The sequence below is a fragment of the Phalacrocorax carbo genome, chromosome 5 (assembly GCF_963921805.1).
Source record: "Phalacrocorax carbo chromosome 5, bPhaCar2.1, whole genome shotgun sequence".
Classification (NCBI taxonomy): Eukaryota; Metazoa; Chordata; class Aves; order Suliformes; family Phalacrocoracidae; genus Phalacrocorax; species Phalacrocorax carbo.
This window is the reverse complement of record NC_087517.1, coordinates 31889289-31911062: the sequence shown is the minus strand read 5'-3', so window position 1 is coordinate 31911062 and position 21774 is coordinate 31889289. Positions and strand designations below refer to the sequence as shown.

General features: G+C 43.7%; 1 protein-coding gene across 4 annotated transcripts in view; it reads right to left on the bottom strand.

Moving 5' to 3' along the window:
• Window positions 1-21774, bottom strand: part of SATB2 (SATB homeobox 2) — a 137963-nt gene that overhangs the window by 10727 nt on the left and 105462 nt on the right. For all 4 annotated transcript variants that reach the window (XM_064451938.1, XM_064451937.1, XM_064451936.1 and 1 more), the window contains exon 10: window positions 14877-15074. In XM_064451938.1, the coding sequence (XP_064308008.1) occupies window positions 14877-15074 (198 nt within the window). The remainder of the gene's footprint in view (window positions 1-14876; window positions 15075-21774) is intronic.

The window sequence follows — 21774 nt, the reverse complement described above, 5'->3', positions numbered from 1 at the left end:
TCTGCACAGTTGTTTGAAGAATGTTTACAAATCAGCTTGACAAAGAGAAAAAAAATTTCTGCCATCTCTTGACCACAATCATGATCTTATTCTTCAGTAATGCGTGGTTTATTTCCCTTTCCTGATCTCTGTTAATAGGCAGCACGTGCCTACACAATAGCCACTATTTTGTCTGTATAATGTTAAAAAAATAAATCACAAAACTCTGACAATGCAGAGCAGTGTCCCGGTGCTTCCTGGGGTAACTGCTCTCCCTCAAATGCTAACTCGACTCTTCCCATAAAAGCAGAGGCACAACTTTCATTGCTGTGCAAGTGCCTGAGAACTGGCTGATTTTATGGGGTAGCATAAATGAGCTCATGCTGATGAATGTTAGTGGATTAGCTCTGGATTTCCCATCTATGGCTGGTTTAAGCCAGATTCTTAGGTTTACTGCATAGTAACTGTGGCCAGCAGTGGACATCCCTTTCTCAAAAACCTAGCTGCAGCCTGGGAGGGTTGTCAACAACTACTATTCAGCCCGCAGGTGGAGCCGGCATGTACCTACTGTATAAATACGCAACAGGCCAGATTCATTCCGGCTTCTGCTGGCACAAACCAGGGTGCTGGTGACAGAGAGGCCGATGTGGCCAGGAAGCGTTGCACAACGCTGCTGCAGACTCTCTCCTGAAGGCATCGGTGATGGATGGCTCTATTGTCTGGGGATGGGGCACAGCCAGCACAGCTGGCACGGGGGGCTGGCTTACTGCATCCCCCGGCAGGCAGGCAGGACTCTGCTGGCCTTGAAGAAGCCAGACAAGCCTCTCTTGCCTGTAACCTGTGGTAGTGAGGCAGCCTCCCCCCACAAGGGAAAAAGCAACAGCCCCATAAAGGTCTTCACTGCCCTTCTGCATGGGGATGCTAACAAGTCCCACTCAAGTGGGACTTTCAACATCTGTGGTCACATCAAGAGCCACAAAACCTTCCAGTTAATATTTACCTTCTTCAAAACAGGACCATGAACCTTGTGGGCCTCTGACTTGCCTCTTCCATGCTTTCTCTTGCAGCTGTAGCAAGGCTTTACAGGGTACAGCCCTGCTTGGCAGCTTTCAAATAGAGACAGAGCTTGGCTATGGTTGGAGGAGTCTGTCAAAGATTTCAGGTCAGTTCTGAGATTCCCCATCCCAACCCTGCTAATCTTAATGAGGAGCTGGCAGAATGCCACAGGAACTAAGGAAGTTGCAAAAGGCATTTTGGTTTGCTTTTCTGCAGACAAAATACTTCTGGTATCCTCTACATTTTCTTGTTTAATTAACACTACATGTGTTCTCCTTTTCATTCGAAAATCAGAAGAGTATTTTCGGGCAGCGTGAGCAAGATCTTCCCCAACAAGCCCCAACCTAGAGTCATGCTTAAGGCCAAGCTCTAAACCCCTAACTATGGTGACACGGGTGGCGCCACTATAATCATGTTGTTTTCCAGTTATTCAGATCAGGAGTAGGCACTCCATTATTTCAGGAAGGATATGTTTGGATTAGACACTGGATTCTGGGGGGTGTATGGGGGGGTAATTATTTGTCCCATCAAACTGTTTTAGGTCCTTACAGATGGCTATTTGGGGTTCCAGGAATACCCAACTGTACTGCTAATTTTTACAATGGGGGCAGTCAGAAGTCAGAAGAACCTGACTGTTATGGTTAGTGAAAATAGTAGATTTGTGCTGATAAAACACTACTCAGCATGTTTTTTGCTTTCTAGACGTAACCACCAATGCACTTAATAACAGGACTTGAGCAAACTATACTGTGTGAATCAAACACATAAAAGTATAAATATTCCTTTTTTTAGAAAGCAAGTCTTAAAATGTGCATTATAATCAACTATCATGGTAAAAGGCAAAATATCCAGCATTACCACACACACAACTGGCATAATGTGCTTTATTATACCCTTAGCCTGAAACTGAGTAAATAAAAATCAAATGACCAAAGTACAGTCTCCCAGATCAGGGCACTGATGACAGGAGGCCTCAGAGAATTAGATCTGAAATCCGTTGTCTTCCTGATTACACACTGGAAATGGTGGACACATCCGGAATACTGAAGAAGCTGGTGTTACTGCTCTCCATGTCTCACTACCCTCACCTATACCTATTTTATAGGTTTTAGATGCTGGAAGAAAAAGGCTTTACGGAAAGTAAACAGCACCTGCAGTTTATATTCACAGTAGTAGAAAATATGTAGTTGGGGAAAATATGCAGTTGTTCATTTTTAATAATGTGGTTTAATATATGGCCAGCGAGGAAGTATGAGGGCAAAGGAAAGGATGACACTGTTACGGCCCTGGGATCCATCCCTGGCTTTGCCGCTGCCTGCTGTGGGGAGCTCGGCAGACCGCTCAGCCATGGCTGGCTACACACAATCGCAGGGGTAAGCTCACACTTAACACAAGCCTGCAGCCTGTGTAGATCTGTGTGCAAGGAGCCCCAGGCTTTCGCTAGAAATGCAAAACACCATTCTTTGCTCCATTAAAATTAGAATTGTGTGGAATTTTTCAGTCAAAAATCTTTCCTTCGATCAAAAACGTCAACTGAGTGACATCAAAGTATTGCCTAAATAAAGTGTGCTTTGCCAAGCTGTTTGCCTGCGGCGGCGGGGGTGGGGTGGATATTCTGACAAAGTTCAAGCAGTTGCTTAAGCATTTTTCATGAAACAGCATATTCTGGCTGCTTTTATTCAGAACAAGTTTTGCTCTCCAAATTCTTCCTATTTTCCTTTAAAGCATTATGTTGCTCTAAACTGCTGCAACCCTTTTCTTTTTAATTTTAAATGAAAATAATAATTTTAAAAGCACCAACATATTTTCTTCTTTCAGCATTTCCGAAATATCAGCAACCCTGTAAAACCAGCGCGAGCACTTCTACAGCTCTAGGCTGTACCACCCAAAGAACAGAAGCACATAGCCTTCTATCTACACACCTACCTCCTTCACCATCATATTTACAAAGGGTTGTACTGATGGGAGCTCTGAAAGAATGAAATGTAATGCAGTTTATAAAAGGAGCTGGATGTGAATCTTTCCTATCTCAAAATCCAATAAAGCTTATGATTTTTATTGCATGTGGGAGTCCTTTGGTCTATGTAATACTGATTAGCAGTTTGGCCAGTAAGTCTGATAAAACCAGAGAGTACTTTCGAATATATTCTGGTCAGAGTCGCCTGGGAGCGAAGCGTGCGTCTTGCAGCTGATGGCCCCAGGGGCACACACGTACCTTGGGATTTCTTCCTTGGTTCTGTTCCATCTTGCCATGGTTTTGTTCCGTTCTCTCCAGAAAGGACTCCAAGCCTCTCTTATCCTTGAATCTTCCCAGAAAGGGGGCATCATCTCAGAACTATTCCCCCTCACCTTTCCAACATACATGAACCCCAAAAATTTACAACCTGCTTCAGTCACGGCTCTGGACTGGACTTTAACGGATCCTAAACAGAGCGAAGCAGCATTCTTACTCCTGATCTCATTTAAACAAGGGAACACCAGGAATAACATTACTCAAAGTCAGCAATGCTTCCCCAGTGCTAATCAGGCCATTAAAAAGGCATAAGCAGTTTGTTTGACACAGAGGGACAAAGACAACGACAGAAATGAATCAAAACCAGGGAAAAATTAGAGATTAAAAGTTATAATACTCCCTTCAGCAAACCACAGTCTGAATGCATGATAAGTGACTAAGAGACACAATCACTGCAAGATCTAGAGACAAAAAAAGGTCTCCTGACTGAACGAAATGTAAATTAAACTTGCTCTGATACAGAAGCATTTCCTTCACAGGGCAGTACTCGTGGCATCGGGAAATCCAGACCCATTTGCTGCCAGCGAGGGCTGCTGCAGCTGACCCTCCCTGATCTCGCTTAGGGAAAACACACGTGCTCTAAGTCAACAGTTGGAGGGAAAGGAAGAAAAACCCATATGCGGCAGACTTGCTAGAAGAGATTTCCATGGAGGTTCTCTCCCCAGATAAGCAGATGGTTTCCAGTTAGTCAGGGTCAGGGACTGCCCATGTGGTTTCCTGCCTGCTTGTCTTTGTAGCTTATCTAGATCTCATCAAGATACCAGTCTGAAGAAATTAGAATGGCTAAGTATAGAAATTAGGGAAACTAAATACAAATGAGCCTTGGTTGGCACTCGTGCAGAGAGCTGGGGAATTTGTGCCCGCGGGTGGGATGAACGCAGCACTGCCGACCCCTCTGCCAGGGCAGCCACATCGGGCTACAGCACATCTTCATCTGCAGAGGCCGGGTCAGGTCTTCTTAGTGCTGCTGTGCCTGCCCCAGCACCAAAGCTGTGCCTAACTTTATCCCGAACACTCTGGGAAACAGCTCAGCTGCTTTGAAAATACTCCTGACATCAGTTTACAACCCTGCCTGCTTTAACGGTGGTGCCGGTGCCCGGCAGTAGGCCGGCTACACAGCGTATCCTCATCCACACTTGCAGCCCTCAGAGGGGTGGCATGCACGCAGTGCACGTCTGTTTTGCAAAGTTCCAGGAAGATGCTGGCTCTTGCAATGCCGTGCATGAGAGCAAAGCAAAAATCCGACCAGGAATGTATGCACAAGCTACCATATGGAAAGGGCATTCTCAAATTAAACCCTGAAACCCAGATGAGATCTGAGCGAAGGACAGTTTCACTTAAAGGAAATCTCTGAGGTCAACCAGCAATTAACTGAAAGGTTCTGATTGAATACGCTATTGACTGCGCTTACATCAGACAGCTTCCTGTTTATTATACCTTATGGGCTGTCTAGGTGCCAAGACATTAAACTGTCAATAATCTATTAATACTAAACAGCTCCTCCCTCCTTACTCCCCAGTGCAAATACTGTTAGCCTAAGAAACTGCACTAAAAAGATGGAAATTTTTGAAGTGAGATGGAATTGAGCTTTTTAGGGTATTTCTTTGCTTGGTTCCAGCTGAAAGTGCAGCAACATTCATAAACAATATAACACGCAGTCTGTAACTACATGGAAAAAATTGTGTTTAAAAAAATCAGACATGATTGAGACCATATCCCAAAATCTGGCTTTCTTTTGCAAGCCATCTTTAAACAGTCTAAGTTAAATTTAATTAACAATTTACAACAAGGGGAGAGAAGTTATTTAAAGAGAGGCCTACAGGTCCTTAACATTCAGTGTCTGGGAAACAGTTGTATATAAAAAAAAGTTTTAATGAATTTAATAGAGAAAAGCACTTTAATTAAATGCTGTCAAAGAGGATTGTATTAATGACTGCACACAAAGGAATTTAAAGCAAGCCAAGTATATTTAGCAAATAGGAAGTAGGCTTTCAGAGGCTGCAACTATTTATGTTTCTGCCATTGCAATGCATCTAGGAGATCGTGTTGCCAATTGAAAGCAGTTATGTTATTAGATATGATTTTATTTATTATGGATTATTAAAATTTCAAATGCTGCAGGGAATACATTTATTTCACTTCTAAAATGAAAGAACAAAGATATTTCCTGCTTGTTCAGTAGGAGAAAAAATAGAAGAGGAAATAAATAATAAATAATAATAATAACTTAGCACTTAACTAGTGAAGTGCTGTCCAGACAGATCTTTTTATGTGTCCTGGAATTTTAGCATGTCTCCTTCTTTCTGCTACAACTGGGTGGATTCACAGTTACTACTGTAGCTTCCCTCAATGCAGCACAGAAAGAGGAGCCAGCTCTTACTCCTCATGGGCAGGATCCAATTCCTCATTGTATCCTGTGGCAGCACAAGGGACTTCTGCAATACTCCGCATGTTTCAAATCTACAAATTACCAAAATCCCAAGAAGAAAAAAGAAATCTAGGTTGCCAAGCTTTTTGCAAGCAAGATTGAGAAGACCAAGGTTTTCTAGACCTAACCGACTTAGCCACACAGCTCTCATAAAACCATGGGCCTGCATTAAGCCTTTCTGCAGAATGTGCTCGCCTTCCTCAACATCCATGAGATGGGACCTGTGACAGGAAGGAACGGGGCTCTTCACAATCCTCCCCGCCTGCATGCCTTGGATTCAAGTGCAGCACATCAAATGGGCATGGCCTAATAAGAGCATAATGTAGAGATCCAAAACATAAATTTGAGAAAAAGCAACTAGAAAATTCAAGGGTGTCCATGTTGTTTTGTACTATGATGGCACAAAGAGCATAAAACTAAATTTTAATCCAAACTGGAAACTGAGGACTGTTTTTTGTCACAAAGTTAATGAGAAGGCTGGGTCTGTGTTATCCAGGATACGTTCTGTGATTTACGATATCCTTTTCCCCATATGTAAAGGTAAGGTGTTAATAATGCTTTTATAAGTTTCAAATTTCTCAATGATCTACCAGAGGCACCTTATACGTGTTTGTATGCCTTCGTTTCTGAACACCAACTCCCTTTTAAGTTAGGCACCACAACGTGAGTTAGTCCCAAATTACTGGTTTTAAAATGTATTTATGCGTACTTCAATGTAAGATTTCTACCTTCTAATTTGAAACATGAAGTGAGAAGAACTGGGGGAAAAAGACATTGGAAAGGAGACACAAGGGGATACCTACTTCCTTTCAGAACATGAGTAGATCGTAAATGGTAAAGTTCAATTTTCTAAATACATTATCTGATTTTTGTTTAAGACACTAATAAAAGTCATGCGTGATGTGTGTTGAGAATGTAGCCTTTGTTGTTCCACAGCTAGGGATCTTGCAAACAGCTTCACTTCGTCTGTGCCAAGATATTTTGGAATATTCTTTGAAACACTGTAAGCATAGATGACTGTGAGAAAAAATATGTGCTACTGTACTTCTGGATACTTGATGTGTGAGAATAGTGCATACACACAAAAACATTTCCCGTTTCAATCTGCAATTGCTGTAGAAGTACATACAAACATGGAACAACATACAGAGTATACTAACCCTGAAAAAACATATCCCTGAACAGATTACAGGCTCTGGGTATGTCCAAACGTTCAGCAGGGAAAAAAAAAAACCAAAAACAAAAGGGTAAAAAAGTTAAAAAAGAAAAAAGGAAGGACTACCCCAATACATTTCCAAGAAGCCTGGGGCAACGAGACTGAGCATCTATGTCCTGCTCTGTCATAGCCTAACTCCCAGCACTGCCCAGAAGCTGCACGATTTCCTTGGGGGATTCTGTGCAACACTGGAGGAAGAGCATCTCACTTGCTCTCAAAGAGATCTTCGGGGGACAAGCAGTGCAATGTGCTCTGGTAGCAGAATACAATCTTGTTTCCCTTCCTGTGTAATTTTTACGGTTGCCCATCTGCACAGAAAGTCAGCTGCAATTATTCAGGGCGCTAACTTTATCCTAAGATTTCCGTAAGGAGCCCAAGAATAAAATGTTGCATATGGCCAGTAGCCTATAGACATTTACACACCTCTAAAGCCTGATATTTGTGAGGGGCAGGGAGTATTTATGGAGCATTAAAATGAAATTAAAAAGAGCAATATTTTTAACTGCAAAAATTATCAAATGTAAATGGAACAGAGGCTCATCTAGTGGCTCTTCAGCCTTCGAGATTTGCCTGCTGCCAGCCGGCAAGCTTCAAAGGTTATGTGAATTTGAAGAGCTTTATTTAGTCATCTTGCTCTAGATGTTTGCTCATCCTCAACCTACTATGACTCCTTACATCATTGGCAACTTAGCGTTTATGAGAGGGCCAGAACTAGAAGAAATTAGGCCTAAATGTGGTCAAATTGCGTGTGAAAGGCAAAAAGGTGAGACGACAGGGGCCAGAGCTACAGTGATGTCATTTGCTAAAAAGACGACCTGTCAGAGCGACATCAATTGAAACCACCACCCTGCCGATTACTGCCAAGCTTCTGCAGTGCTAAATCTGCACATTCAGATTTTAAGCGGAGTTTCTGCCTGGAGCATCCCGCAGCGGGAGCTGGGGCAGCCTGAGCAGAGCTGCTCTGGGGCAGCCTTGCACAAGCCACCGTCTGGGCAGAACTGCCTCTGCCTCAAACGGGGCAGGATGTCCTGCATGACAGCGCACGTGTCCTCAGCCCCAGGGATAGCCTTTACCTCTGCTGCAGGGTCAGTATCCTCAGTCTTCTTTGTTGTAAGAAGCTAGTGATGAAAAACATCAGCCATGCTCTCAGGGCTCCCTCACTTGGAGTCCCATCTCATTCCTGCCCTGTTCTCGGTTGATACTGGACCAAATGAAAGCTGTCCTGGGCCAGGTGGCACTGAGATGGCCCCAATGGTTCCAGGAGTCTGAACAGATACAGAAAGGATGTACTACCTTGACAAGAATAAACTTGCCACCTCACAAAAAAAACCCCACAAAAACCCCAAAACACCACAAAAACCCAAAAACTATCTCGTTTACTTGATCTCCCGTTTCTAGGGTTAAAAGGAATAGTACTGAACCTAAACTAATTTCAGAAAAGAACTAGTTTTGTTTTAATTGCAAGTACACTCCCCACTATCATTTCAAAGGGAATTGCAGGCTTAAAGTTAATAAAAATCAGCAGCACTTTTCAGACACATTAGATAATCACACTAAACAGAAAAAACTAAGAAGGCGCAGTAGGCAGGGTTGGCTATAGCAGTCAAAGCTCAGCGGCTTTCCACTGCAATTGTGATAACTACCAATCACAAGAAGCTCTATCAGACACCTCAGAGTTGAATGTAAGGGGTTCGTTGTCTGATATGTGCTCCTGTTGCCTTTTTCAAACTTTGTGCAAGGCTCCTGAGCTACTGTGACCCGTCAGGAAAATGGTGTGCACCAAAAGGATGGGAAACCAGAGTACACAGCCACAGCTTTTGTTCCAAAACACAGCATGCCTGGCTACAGGGCATGGGTACTAGAGCAGTATGAGAAAGCAGTTCAGATGTGGAAGCCCTCTGAGAGTTTTGCATGTACTGCTTTCTTCAGAGAAAGAGAGTCCCTTACCCCTACCCAAAAGCAGACACACACATGACAGAGATAAATGCAGAGTAAGTGGCATTTGCAATATATACTGCCTTCAGCTTTAATACTGCACAGAAACAGCAGTTACATAGTTCTGATATTTTTTTCCAGTGGTTTTTGAATGGTTTAGATTGAAAGGACATACTGAAATTGACTGTTGTTTTCTCATTTTGATAAGAGAGAGGGAATGGAACTTCAGATAATCTAATGACTGAAGAAAACAGATATCCTCCACTCACAAAATACACAGATCTCGTTCTGACATGCATTTCCCCCTGCAGTTCTAAATCAAAGGCAAAATAAACACTCCACCTGCAACCCACCCAAACCAAAGCTCTGAGCTTTCTGAGTGGACTGAATAAACCTCCGATACAAATATCTCTGAAAGTCCATCTGGGCTTGTTGAGTACAAATTGTCTCACCAGCCTTGACCACCCCTGTCTGAGCAGACATCACATCCAGCCACGGAATAAGGAGCGGGGGGAATCAAAAAGCAGTGGGTATCCATCAGTTGCCTGTCTTTTGGGCGCAGAGGAATGATCAAAAAGCAAAACTATCAGGGTGCAGCCATTAAGAATTAATCACAGGGCTCCTCATCCCCACAGAAAAATGTGTCTGGATAAAACAGTAAGCACCAAGTCAGGAGCTACCATGGTTTGGGAAAGTAGCTTTTGTCCAAGTTTCCCACAACACTTAGTCCTGATTTCCAGCCTGCAAAATCTCCTGCTGTAACCCACACAAACATGGCAAAAACTTACTGTCCACATCATCCTATAGATCATTTAAGCACACCATGTTCCCCTATGGAATTACAAAATTTTGCTTCACTCATCATCTGTGATTGCCTATTACTAATTAATATGATTTTTTAGAAAAGAAATTTTAAGTCTGTTTTCTCCATCTGCATGCTATGCACTGTGTGACCCACGAACTCTAAGATGTTGTTTAGAATCAGATATTTCATTAGGAAGCACTGCTGTGGTGTTCATTCCCCCTTTTATTACTTCTAGAAAGAGAATATGAAATTAGTTTCATTGGATTGCCATCACCACTTGCCTTGACCCATTTTTACGAGGGCTCCATGTTCTGCTGTTTTGTATTTCATTGTCGTTTCTAAAATATTTGTTCCTTTCCATCCCTCACAAAATGACAAAATTAGTATTTAATTTACTTCTGTGGTATGTTATTTTCCGCATATTTAAAGAGAGACCACAATGTTTGCAGTGAACACACAATACAAAAGAGCTTTCCTACAGCTTTCTGCTATGTCTTCTTTTATTTACTAACGTTCCTCCGTGATTCATGATCTGAACTATTATAAATAGCCAGATTTGTCTAAATCAAAGCTTCTGAGAAAAAAAGGGCAGAGGGACGTCATTTTAAAAAAGTGACAGAAGTAACAGTGTATCAGCAAGCATGTGAAACCTATTCCTGTTTCTTTAAAGTCAACATTTGACTGCTCTTAAATCAATATGTACCTACCAGCTTCAGCAGATCTGTCAGCTTATGTAGGAAATGAAAGGGAAGGTTCCCCTGCTCTCAGTAGTAGGTACTTTGCTGCAGTGGTGGCTCATTACTCCAGAGAATCAGCTTATCCACCCCAACACTCCAGAGACAACAGCTTGATTCATCATTTTTCCAACTGAGTCAGGTTTCTCTGCCCCAGCAATTAACAATGAATTAGCACTATATTAAAGTGCCAGGCAAGATGGTTATTCTCTGGAGTAGTCACCTTGGACACAGCAGACGAATAGTGGGAGAAGGGAGAGAAATTACATTTACTGTGTCCCAGCATATCTGTAACAAACACCGAATCCCTGGCTGGCAATGGGAGGCAGCTGTAGGCACTTCTCAGCATTAACACTCCAGAAAGGTCCAATGCCAGCCAACAGCCTGGGAATGGTGGGATTTAGCAATGGATGGAAAGTAAGACAGGGTACCCTCACCTCCGCAGAGCAGGAAGCTAAACAAAGAAGCATGAGGACTGCTTGTTGCAAAGTGACTACTTTGTATGCAGTGTGTCCAACAGATCTACCTAAGAGCCAGGCCAGGCCATATCAAAGGTCCAGCCATGATCCCACATCTAATGGTGGTGGAAGAGGATGAGGACAGGGCAAAAATATAATAATGCTTTCCAGCATACCCTCCCATCCTCCAGCAACCTGCAGCTCAGGCACTCTGTAAATCAGAGGTGATGTTGTTGGGGTATCCAGCTAGCAACAAACTCAGAGGTCTTTTCCTTAATCCCACAGCAGCACTTTGTGATTACACCACATTACACAGAACAGGAGGGAGAAAGAGTCACTTAGTGCACACCTGAATTTCCTTAAAATCCAAGTGAGCAGCTGTGGTGAGCTCACATGTAGGTGTGATGCTGTGCAACTTGCATGTGAAGGAAAATCCATGCTCCAGCATGTCCATATGGCTACACCCAATGCTGCTGCAGAACACAGCCATGTCACACAGCTCCACAGGGCTTACATTTTATGACTCCTCAGCACAATAACAAATAAATCAAGTGTGCAGGGAGGAATTTCTTGTGCACTGGGCTTCCACTACAGACATTTTTTATTTCAGAAACAGGAAAATATTTTATTAAATGGATTAATAGATGTCTGACATGAAAAATCTAATGGAAGAGAGAGAAAAAGGCTATGTTACTTTTTAAAGCCCTGAATATAAAATTAAACAGTGAGGTACAGGCTAGTAATACCAAAAAGAGGGCAAGAACCTGCCACAAAAGACACAGAAGTCCCATAAACATCAAGAGCCAAATTCTGCCCGGCTGATCTTCTACAGCACTACAACTGCCCCACTGCACACACCCTGCTGTTAGAGGACAGAAACCAAATCCAGCCTTGGGGCGATTCCCTCACTGAAGGTGTGCCCAATCCTGTAATTGGCAAATGAACTACACAAAACCCATCACAATGAAATCTTTGCCATTTCCAAGAAGCCATCCTGGGGAAAAGGCTGAATTTTATCTACCTGTTATCTTTTGCCTGGTCATGCCTTTTGTGACAATAGCCAGGAGTTTCTTCCAAGCCCTTCAGTCTGATAGAGGGGTATCCCCAGCCCAGAGGGGGCTCAATGATGGTGGTAGGGATCTCTGGCAGAACCACGGGGCAGCCTGTTTTCAGGCTGTCCCAGTCTCACAGCTGGAGGAGCAAGATACTCAAGCATCAGACGCCAGTTACTGTATACACGTCAAATCCATCAGAGCAGAGAGAAAGATAGGGTGGGTGGAGAGAGAACGCAGAACTAAGAGCCTCCTGCCTACTTTGGTGTTACAATGCTACACCTGCTGTTAGTCACAGCACCACTACTTGTATCTTCTTCAAAGAACTGTCATCTTGACATCAAGGCTGCAAGTAAGGGCTCGGCTTACAGTGCACTTTTCACTAGCAAAGCCTGCAAAGCAAAGTAGGTCGGTGACTGCAGCTCTTGGATGCTTCCACCCCCTGCTAAAATGCAGCCAGGCACCATGGCAGACATTCTGCACCCGCCACTGCTTTGAGTAGGAAATGAGGGTTGCTTTCCCACTTGACACTATGGAGGGAATTTCAGATAGGCAGAATGTAATTACTTGGCCTGGAGTTCGGCCAGCAGCGGGGCCCAAGACCCCTACCCTTATGTAAAGTGTCACAAAATCTCCAATGACTGCAAGTGTGAGGACCTCAGCTTTACGTCTCTGGCTGCTGTCATTGATTCTTCATGGCTAATTACCTAATAGTGACCCTTTCAGCAAAGCCAAAAAACAAGCCTTGCTGCTTGAAACAATTCAAGTCCCAGAGACCAAAAACTATGTAAAAATTGCTTGGTGCAGGGTATCTTCTGACAGTAGGGAGCAGGTGGACAGAAAGCCTCCCGTGTCTTGCACTGGTTGTGTGCCACTAAGAAACCTACTGGGGTTTTTGGATGGGCAAACATAGCTTTAAAATGCAGCGCCCTCAAAACACAAGCCTACTGTATCAACTGTACACCAGGGTCTCCAGAGTTTTGCTGTATGTAGTTGCCAGCTGGTTCCATTTATTTTTCTTCATTTTTCATATTTTGACTGTAATAAATAATTAATCCATGGCTTTGTAACTTGCTGACAAATACAAATGCATCGCATTCCAATGCAATGTAACGTGTCACTCACAAGAGCCAACCTGAACGACACAGAAAAGCGATGTGCAGAATGCTTTAGAAAGTAGGATAATCATCGGGGTCATCCACAAGAGCTCAGGGAAACCCTTTCTTCAAACTGTCCCTTAGAGGATATTCCTACTTGCCATGGGCACCAGAACTGGGTTATTATATTCAAATCTACACAGGTCTAGTCATCTTCCCATATGTTAGCTCAGCCCTTTACCCTTTTGTAGCTCCTTGCCTCCAAGATCCCATAAACTTTTGGGAACATGGAAGACAAAACTTGCAATGTTAATTACTTAGAACACTTCCCCTACTTTATAGCTCTGAGAATCTGAACCCCAGGAAATGCATTTTTTCTTCCAGGCAAAGACCAAATGGAAAGCAAGGAGGAAGCTGGTAGCAGAAGAGACAAAGGGGACTGAACTAGGCAATAATTAATCTGGGTGAGACCAATGTGTTTCAGAAGGGGCAGGACTACAAGACAGGAAAACATCCCAACTTTGGAAAAAGGTGACTATATAGTTGGCAGCAGTGCTAGCAGCAGTGTAACAAGAGCAGCAACAAAGAATAGAGGCTGAATGCCAAGGTTCGCAGCAAGAGTAGCAAAGCAGCGCAAGCCGCCATCAAATGACAACAGGGAGAGCAAAGGTGGGAGGAGGAACAGTGAGATTACTGGAGAGAAACGCAGTACAGACGACTCTCTGAGAGTGGTCACGCAATGGGATCAGGTGAATGGCACCAAGTGGCAATCCAAAAGGATGGTCTGCTGTGGAAGGCATCACCTCAGGTTTTTAGATTGAAAAAGCATCTCCTGAGCCTCTCTTGACCATCAGCAGATGCTTGGGTTTGTGGCATGCATCACCAGTTATTAGGAACACACATAAGGCTGATTTTCTCTTCTGCCTGAAGCTGGAACTGCAAAGATGAAAAATCCTGTAGTATTTTCACTTCATTTTCCCTATGCATATTTGTATCTTTATTTCTCATTCTGTTAAGACCTGAGACAAGGATAAAACAAAGGTGCACAAACAAAAAAAATTCATACTAGTCACAAAGGCTGTAGAGAGGAGCAAAACAATCCTGAGGAGGCTGTGAAATGAAGGCCTGTTCCCTGCAAAATACTCACCATGGTCATTTTAGAAGTACTTTAAAGCTTCAGTGAATATTTAAAAAAACACCTCTCCATGTTACACCCTTTGAAACCCCTGTGTTACCCAAGCGTGGACACACTTCCTATCCTACCCTCCCACTCTTCCTGAGGTCTTATCTAGCTCCTTCAAACAAAAGCGAATGTGCAGCTGCAGTTGCCTGTGGCCGCTGTTCGAGAGTAGGTATCAGGAGTGCTCAGGTTCTGTGAGAAGGTGCGAGTGACCAAGTACCCACTCCTGTTCTGCTTCCTAAATAACCACATGCTTCTTGCTGTTGCTGAGGAACACATCTGTACTCTAAATGTCAGCAGCTTTAGACAGCTAAATTATGTTTCAGCTACAACACAACTACTGACACCACAGGAGCTCCTTAATATCACTGCTACTGACCTTGCTGGTATTGGTGGCATGGACTGTGACATCCCTTCTCTTCAACCACCAACACAAACGTGCCCACAGTCACATGCATGCTGCAACATACACACAGTGATCTCTGAACCTGAGCGCTGTGGCTTGCATGCGGCCCTACAGACAGATGAAAACTGGTGTGTCTCCACCTGCAAAGCAGGAAGAAGCTGGAACCAGCTGCTTCTCTCTACTTCTGACAGCTGTTCCCCTCCGCAGACACCCTGAGAAGGAAGTTAGCGCTCTGACCTGCACGGGCTCAGGAGTGAGCTGGACAACATGCTGCATACGCTCACTGTGGTGATGTCTGGACTCTTCCTCATAGATCACATCCCTCTCATGCTGGGGAAGGTTCAGGAAGCGGCGAATGGTGCAGAGGTTCTCCCAAAGGGTGCGGTTTTCTGGACTTGGGTTTTCCTTCCAGCGAAGCAGCTCACACAGCCAGCCCTGCAACAGTAGGGTCAGCACAGTTAATTCACTGAGCAACTGAGGAAGCAGATGTGAGTGGAAGGTCAGCTAGACTTCAAGCTTGGTGCTGCAAGTTTTGCTGGTCTCATCTCACACAGAACACCTCCGACCCTCAGCTGCCCTTTGGTCTCAACACGTCCTTGATATAATAAATCTCCTGCAAGTTGGAGAAACAGACACAACCAGCAGTGCTTAACGGGAACCAGGAAGCACAGCATCTTGCCCCTGAGCATGTTTAAAATGATCAGATATAAATATTTTTCCTATTAAAAAAACCAGAGTTAAAGGTGCATCTCCACTTCTGTTTCAGAGCCCCTTTATTTCTTTATCCAAGCAACAGAAAAGGAGACATAACCCCAAGACTTGCTAACAACCCTCATGCTAAGGATTGCAGCTGCAGGAACAGAAATTCAACCATTACTGAAAACATTTAGAAGAAGGTTCTATCAAGTAAAGACCTCTGACCTGCTGTCACTATGTTGCATTTGCTCCCTCAGCTCTGAACCCCACTAAAATTTGGCAGCTTTAAATAATCAAATGGCCATTCAGAAGATGCAACCTCACAGAAAGGGACTCCTCTAGTATTTAGCACGAAAGCAGCAAACAGGGACCTGCAGAAGTTACTAGAGATCAAGATACTAGGTGGAGGTAATTCTAAACCCAACTACTGATCATAATAATAGCAGATCTTATTCCTGCTCTATTGTTTTAAGGTTAGTTTGAAATACCTTCAAAAAGTTACCGCTGTATGAAATCCTGCAGAACCTCTCCACAGGAGCTGAGAGCTCCGACCCCTGGAGGGGAAAGCACCAGTGTTTCAGGAAGAGGAAACCACTCTAAAACACAAAGCCAAGCAGAGAGCACAGTGGCAATAGCTGTTAAGGTGAGGACAGCCCCATGTGCATTGAGCATGTGTGGCGGTGACCCAGCATCTCCAGCAGGTTAACCAGGGACGGTGGCTGTTGCTGCACCTGCCCTGGGGGGACAGCCAGCCTGGTCCTGCCTGCCAGCAGTCCTCCCCGCTTGGGGCTGGGGACAGCGACTCCCCTCCTGTGCCTGTTTGCAAGGAGACGCAATGCAAATGACAGAATACGAGAAGATAATGCTGAGGATGCTGTCAACGCGCCTTACTGACTCCTGTCAAAATATTTTACCTAGTAGCTTTATAACCCATCATTTTCAAGCTACAACTCAGCATTTTGACACCATTTTGACAGGCACCTTGCAATACCTAAAAGATAGCTTGATCAATGTTAAAAATGTTCAGTACAAGAAGTGGCCAAAAGGGTATTTTTCTGAACAGCGACTAGAGCAAGCTGAACATCCAGGTTCATTGCCGGCCCACGTGGGGTTTTTTTTGGTATTGCGTTTTTGTGTAACAACTTGTAAGCCATTGACAACTTCTACCGTGCGCTCTAAACCCCATATATAATATCATAAGCTGTTGTTTGTCTTAGTCTCCACTGTGTCTTCTGCCTTCACCCCCCCAAAAAAGGCAAGATTTGATTATCTCCGCTGCATCAGCCAAGACAGCAACACCAGCTGTTCTCATTGTGCAGCCTCTTCCTCACGGCCTACATGTTAATAACCTGATCATTCCATTTTCTCCTTCAACTGCCGGCTGCAGCACAGCGTAGAGACAAAAACCCAGACCCATCTGCAGCAGCTGTAGGCACTGAACTGTGAAGCCACCAGGGATTTATAAACTAATCTGTAACACAACACTGCCTTGTTTTTACAAGTGAGAGGCCACATTTGTGCAGACCTGATCTTTTCTTGCAATAAACTAGGAGGACTGGGGGGGCCGGGGGGGGGGGGGGGGCACGAAGGCAAGGAGGAAAACAAGATATCTAATAATTTACTTAGGGGGAAAAAAATCTGTATTATATTTTCAAAGTATTTTGAATATTACTTGGGTAATCTCTCAGCCAGGTGATGTTTGCATTTTAATGTGGTTTGGCTACCTCCCTTGCCCTCAGTTCTCCTATTTCCCTTTCCTCTGCTCAGAAATCCCCCTAAACTTTCTTTTAGAGAAAAGACAGGGAGAATATCTCCCAGCTCCACAGTATTTTCTCAGGGGTTCCTCCATACAAAGGATATAATTTTTGAAATGGAAAATAAACCATCTGTGTTAAAAATAAGCTCCAGTTTCTCCTTGTTTTCAGTGATCTGAATAAGTCTCGAACCAAACTCTCAAATGTTTCAAGCAGGTATGTTTAACATCTCCTGAGGGATGCTGCAGCATGAAGACCAGTCTTTTAACAGACAATACAGACAAACCCAGCACCTGGTGGAGCTGGAGCCCTGCGCAGGGCAGGCTCTGGCAAGAATGGCTCCTGGCGCATTCCCAAGGGCTGTGGGGTGCTGCATGGTGCCCGGCTGCGGCAGAGCCCAGGGACACCTCGGCAGGGACACCTCCCTTTCCCAAAGTTCGGCCAGTTAGCCCGATGGTGACTGCAGCATTTTGATTTATCTGTCCCGTTATAATCAGCACTCATTACAATCACTTAGAGCAACACTACAGGCCTCATTATGGACTAGGCACTTGCTGCCATTAGTCTTTAAGAAGGATAGCGCTCAATTTGCCTGGCAACATGCAAGGTCCTGACCTTGGAGCTATTAGGGAAAAGATTAGACTGCAGTGTGACCATGTGTGCAGACATGAGCAAACGAAATTAATTTCTGGCAAAGGAGGCACCAGGCAAAGACCTCGCCATCCTGAGGACACCTGAGAACTTCTCCATTCCCCAAAGGAGATAAGCTAATGGCACGTTTAAAGGAGCCTGGTTCTGAAGGTGAAGCACATCCGTGGTATTTAGAGAGATATTAATCCAGTTTCCCCACAAAGTATTTGCTTGGCTGATCAGATTAAGGGATCTAGCCTTCAACAGCACACCCCCACCACAGCAGGCCCCAAGAAATCTGTGATACTTCACAGCCTCAGACATATTGCACCATGTGTACCCAGCTGCTACAATAATTAGCTTATGAATGTATCAGCTGGTTCTGTGATTTTTATAAATAATAACTAACCTACAGAGCAGAAAGATTTTCATGAGCCTAATATTAGCAAGAAATTGCAAGGCGCGCCTAACTCTGAATTGTCATTGCGCTAAATGCCCTGTCTTCTCTCACGATGTGTGGGACTGGATCTCCCCCAACACCATTTATAAATATTTATTTTTGCATCGGTAATGGCAATGTATTTGTGGCAGCTTTCTTCACAACAGCCATCATTCGCTTACCCCCACACATACACACACGTACCCACTGTGTGCATGTGTACCCTTATCTGCATCAAATCTGTCCTTTCATTGCTCTTTTCCGATCCTTCCCTGTATTTATTTAAGCATTCATTCACTCGCCCATCCATTCAAGACCCTATCTATCCATCTATGGGGCTTCTTATTAGGCGATAGCTTTGGCTAATACATGAGAAAACACAGCGCTGCAGCTTACTCACGCATTCTTTATGATTGCAAGTAACTGCCTTCCCCAAGCACAGATGAAAAGTCTGCATCGGATTTTTAAAATTATTTATTTAAATAATCTTAGCACGCCATCCAAGAAAGTTTTGCAGTACCAGGCAAAAAAAAAAAAAAAAGTGTAAATGTCAAATAAAACAGTGACAGATGACAGTATTCTCTATTGAATAGCACCGTTTCTTCGTGCATGTTCAATGAGAACTCATGAATTATTAATACACAAATCTCCTTTTTCTGTTAAAAATCTCAACTTGGGGTTTTTGGTAGCAATTTTTTTTATTTTCTTTTATTTATTTCTTTGGGTCTGTGTATGTTACACAGAGCTTTCCAGGAGAATTACTTCATTTAAGAAATGCTAACATACAGAAATTCTTGGAGCTACAGCCATTCACAGTGAATTTTCCTCTATAGCTACATTTATTGGCATGAAGAAGGAAAAGTGAAGGAGGAGACGCTATCTCACCACCTTTTCCCCCACTCATCCACAACATCTGAGCTCACTGCATTACAAGTAAATCCAACTTCTGTGAACGTATTCTGAAAAATCTCACAAATAACACATCCTTCCCCAGATCCATGATACACTGTGTTTCTGATCCTGCCGCCTCTGCACATCGCAAGTCTCGCTCCACTGCACAAACAGCCCCCTTGACTGCCACAGAGTCAGAACAGTTTGACAGGCACCAGTGTCAACATGGGTGGCAGAATCTGGCCCTCAATGTCAGCTTCTAAGGTTCTTAAATGGGAATGTCTTCCATTAAAAATAAGAGAAAGAACACAGCACAATTAAAGGATGCTTTTGGCTCTACAGTCAGGCACACCCAGTGCTTGTGGTTACAAGGAATTCTGCTCAGAACTTCCTTCATTTCACCCCAAAACTTCTGGAGGCATTGAGAATGCAGCCCCATCTAGCTCATTAAAGAGAGCTGCAGAGAAGTGCTGGTCTCTATTTTTGTTGTTCTCATGAGACAAGATAAAAATTTTCTAAGCATTTTATTTGATAAAACAAATAATATCATATTAATGTCCTATTTTTAACCTCTCTCTCTGTCTCCTAATCAAATACATTTCCACATAGCTAAGCAAACAACAACAAAAATCTGCAGGAAGCCAGCCATTCCCATTGTGCTTTTATGCTGTTAAAGAAACAGTGTGCTTGCTACACCAAAGCGTTAGCCTTGGTGCACTCAAACCGCCTCGAGGGACAGTTAGCTGGTGCAGCAATCACAAGCCATATTCTCTGTCACTTATCCCTGAGCCCTGTTTAGCAGCTTGACCCTTTCACTTTTGCTAGACTTACCCTGGAGCAGGGGAGGCTGCTCCAGCAGCCAGAGGCACCAGACTACAATATAGTCAGGTTTCCCAGTGCTCAACTAAGGTATGCACAAATATCCTGACCTCTGACTTGCAGTCCGACCAGGACCAAATTTCTGATCAAAGGACAAGAAGGTATGGGGGAAGAGTTCAGGCTCAGTTATGCTGGGGCTACAGGCCAGTGCTTACATTTCGAGCAGCATCTCTACTGCAAGCTGTCACAGGAGGCAGCAGTTGGGTGTCCACAGTGACTTAGTCGAAGGCAGCCTGTCTGCTCAGGCTGGACCATGAGGCACTTTGAGCCTGAGTAAAACTGCAATTAAACTGACCTTGTGCTTCCCTGCAGTTACATTGAAATTAGTAATAACAATACTGCTAATTTTCTGTGCTGACATTTTCTAAGGTCTCCACTGAAAGCATGAGTAGGCAAATGAAGAGTTTTTAGTATGAGTGATTCAGGAATAAATCTCAAAAATAAATGTAAAAGGCCATTTCCTCACCCACATCATCAGTGCAGAAAATGTCAACATATGTGACAAAAAGAAAAAAAAGCAGCAATGATCGACGCAAGTCTTGAAAGATTAGGAAAAAGATGCTGCGTTCCACAGAGAAAGCTCCCTTTCTACACAGGATCACAGGAGTCCTCTGGACAAACTTCCTTAGCCTCTCTTCCGTCTACTCAGTTTGGGACTCTGCAGTGCGAAATGAGCCGGATAATATTCAGCTCTTGTTCCTTAGTCGCCAAACTCTCTTTCCACGAATCCAATAAGTGTCTATTAAAATAAATAAACCCCCTAATGATTCAAGATAACCTAATCAAGAAAGCTGAAATGGATAAAAGACTAACTGTAATGGAGAGTTCTGTCATGGCTTCAATGAATTCTTGATGAGGGCCGGGGGAGGGGGACTGAACCTGAGAAGCTTTTTGATACAGTTCAAGGTTAATCACTCAATAGCCTGGATGTTCTGAAATGCTCGGTACTTTTCCTCCCCAAAAAATTTAAGGCAAAATGCAAAGCACTTTCACGAGGGCCAGTTTCTCACCAGCCTTCTACAACTCAAAACAATACAAAATATGAATGAGGTACATGAGCCCCAATGAATCTTAGATTCACGGGAACATTAAGCCTGCTTACAGCTCTTGGCCTCAGACGGAAGGATGCCGTGCACTGAGCATACTTCCAGCGTGCCAAGTTCAAACTAGCTTCTCCCCACGCTAGAGAGGAAGTGTGGGCTTGTGGTTAGGGCAAGCAGCCTGCCATCAGCTCCCAGGTCTGCCAAGAGCTTCCCGAGCAAAGCTCCAGCTCCACAACTGTCCCTGCTTCGCTCAGCTGCTGAGAGGCTACCACGCTGCCGCAGATGCTGTCCTGGATGGGGGTCACACTGTGAGTGCATATAGAAGGCTGTAAAAAAGAAGCTAATATCCAAAGGTACTTCAAAGAAATTTTAAGTTCAGTCAAGGAGAGAAATGTCTTTCTGTATTTCCTCCATATGTTTCAAAATATCAGCACAACAGATATGCCCCAGCTGTAGAGATTCACAACATCATAAAGGCACCGAGATGTTACAGCCGTAAGAAATGCCCTATATGCTTATACTATATATGCTACACATCTTCACCACCAGCTGTTTTTTCTAGCTGTTGTTCATTATCTGAAAGCTAATTAGTTTAAGGACACAGAAAATACCTGTTACAAGCTAAAAAGGGAAGAGAAGACATCCCATCATATCAAATGAATACAAGGGAATAGAAGTTGGGAAAGAAAGAGAGAGAAGGACAAAATAAGGGGTTTCTAGAGCTTTTCCCTGCCCCAGAGTGACGCTGCTTATCCTTCTCACAGTATCTGTTTTATTCTTGGAGCATAGGCAGGAGGTGAGGG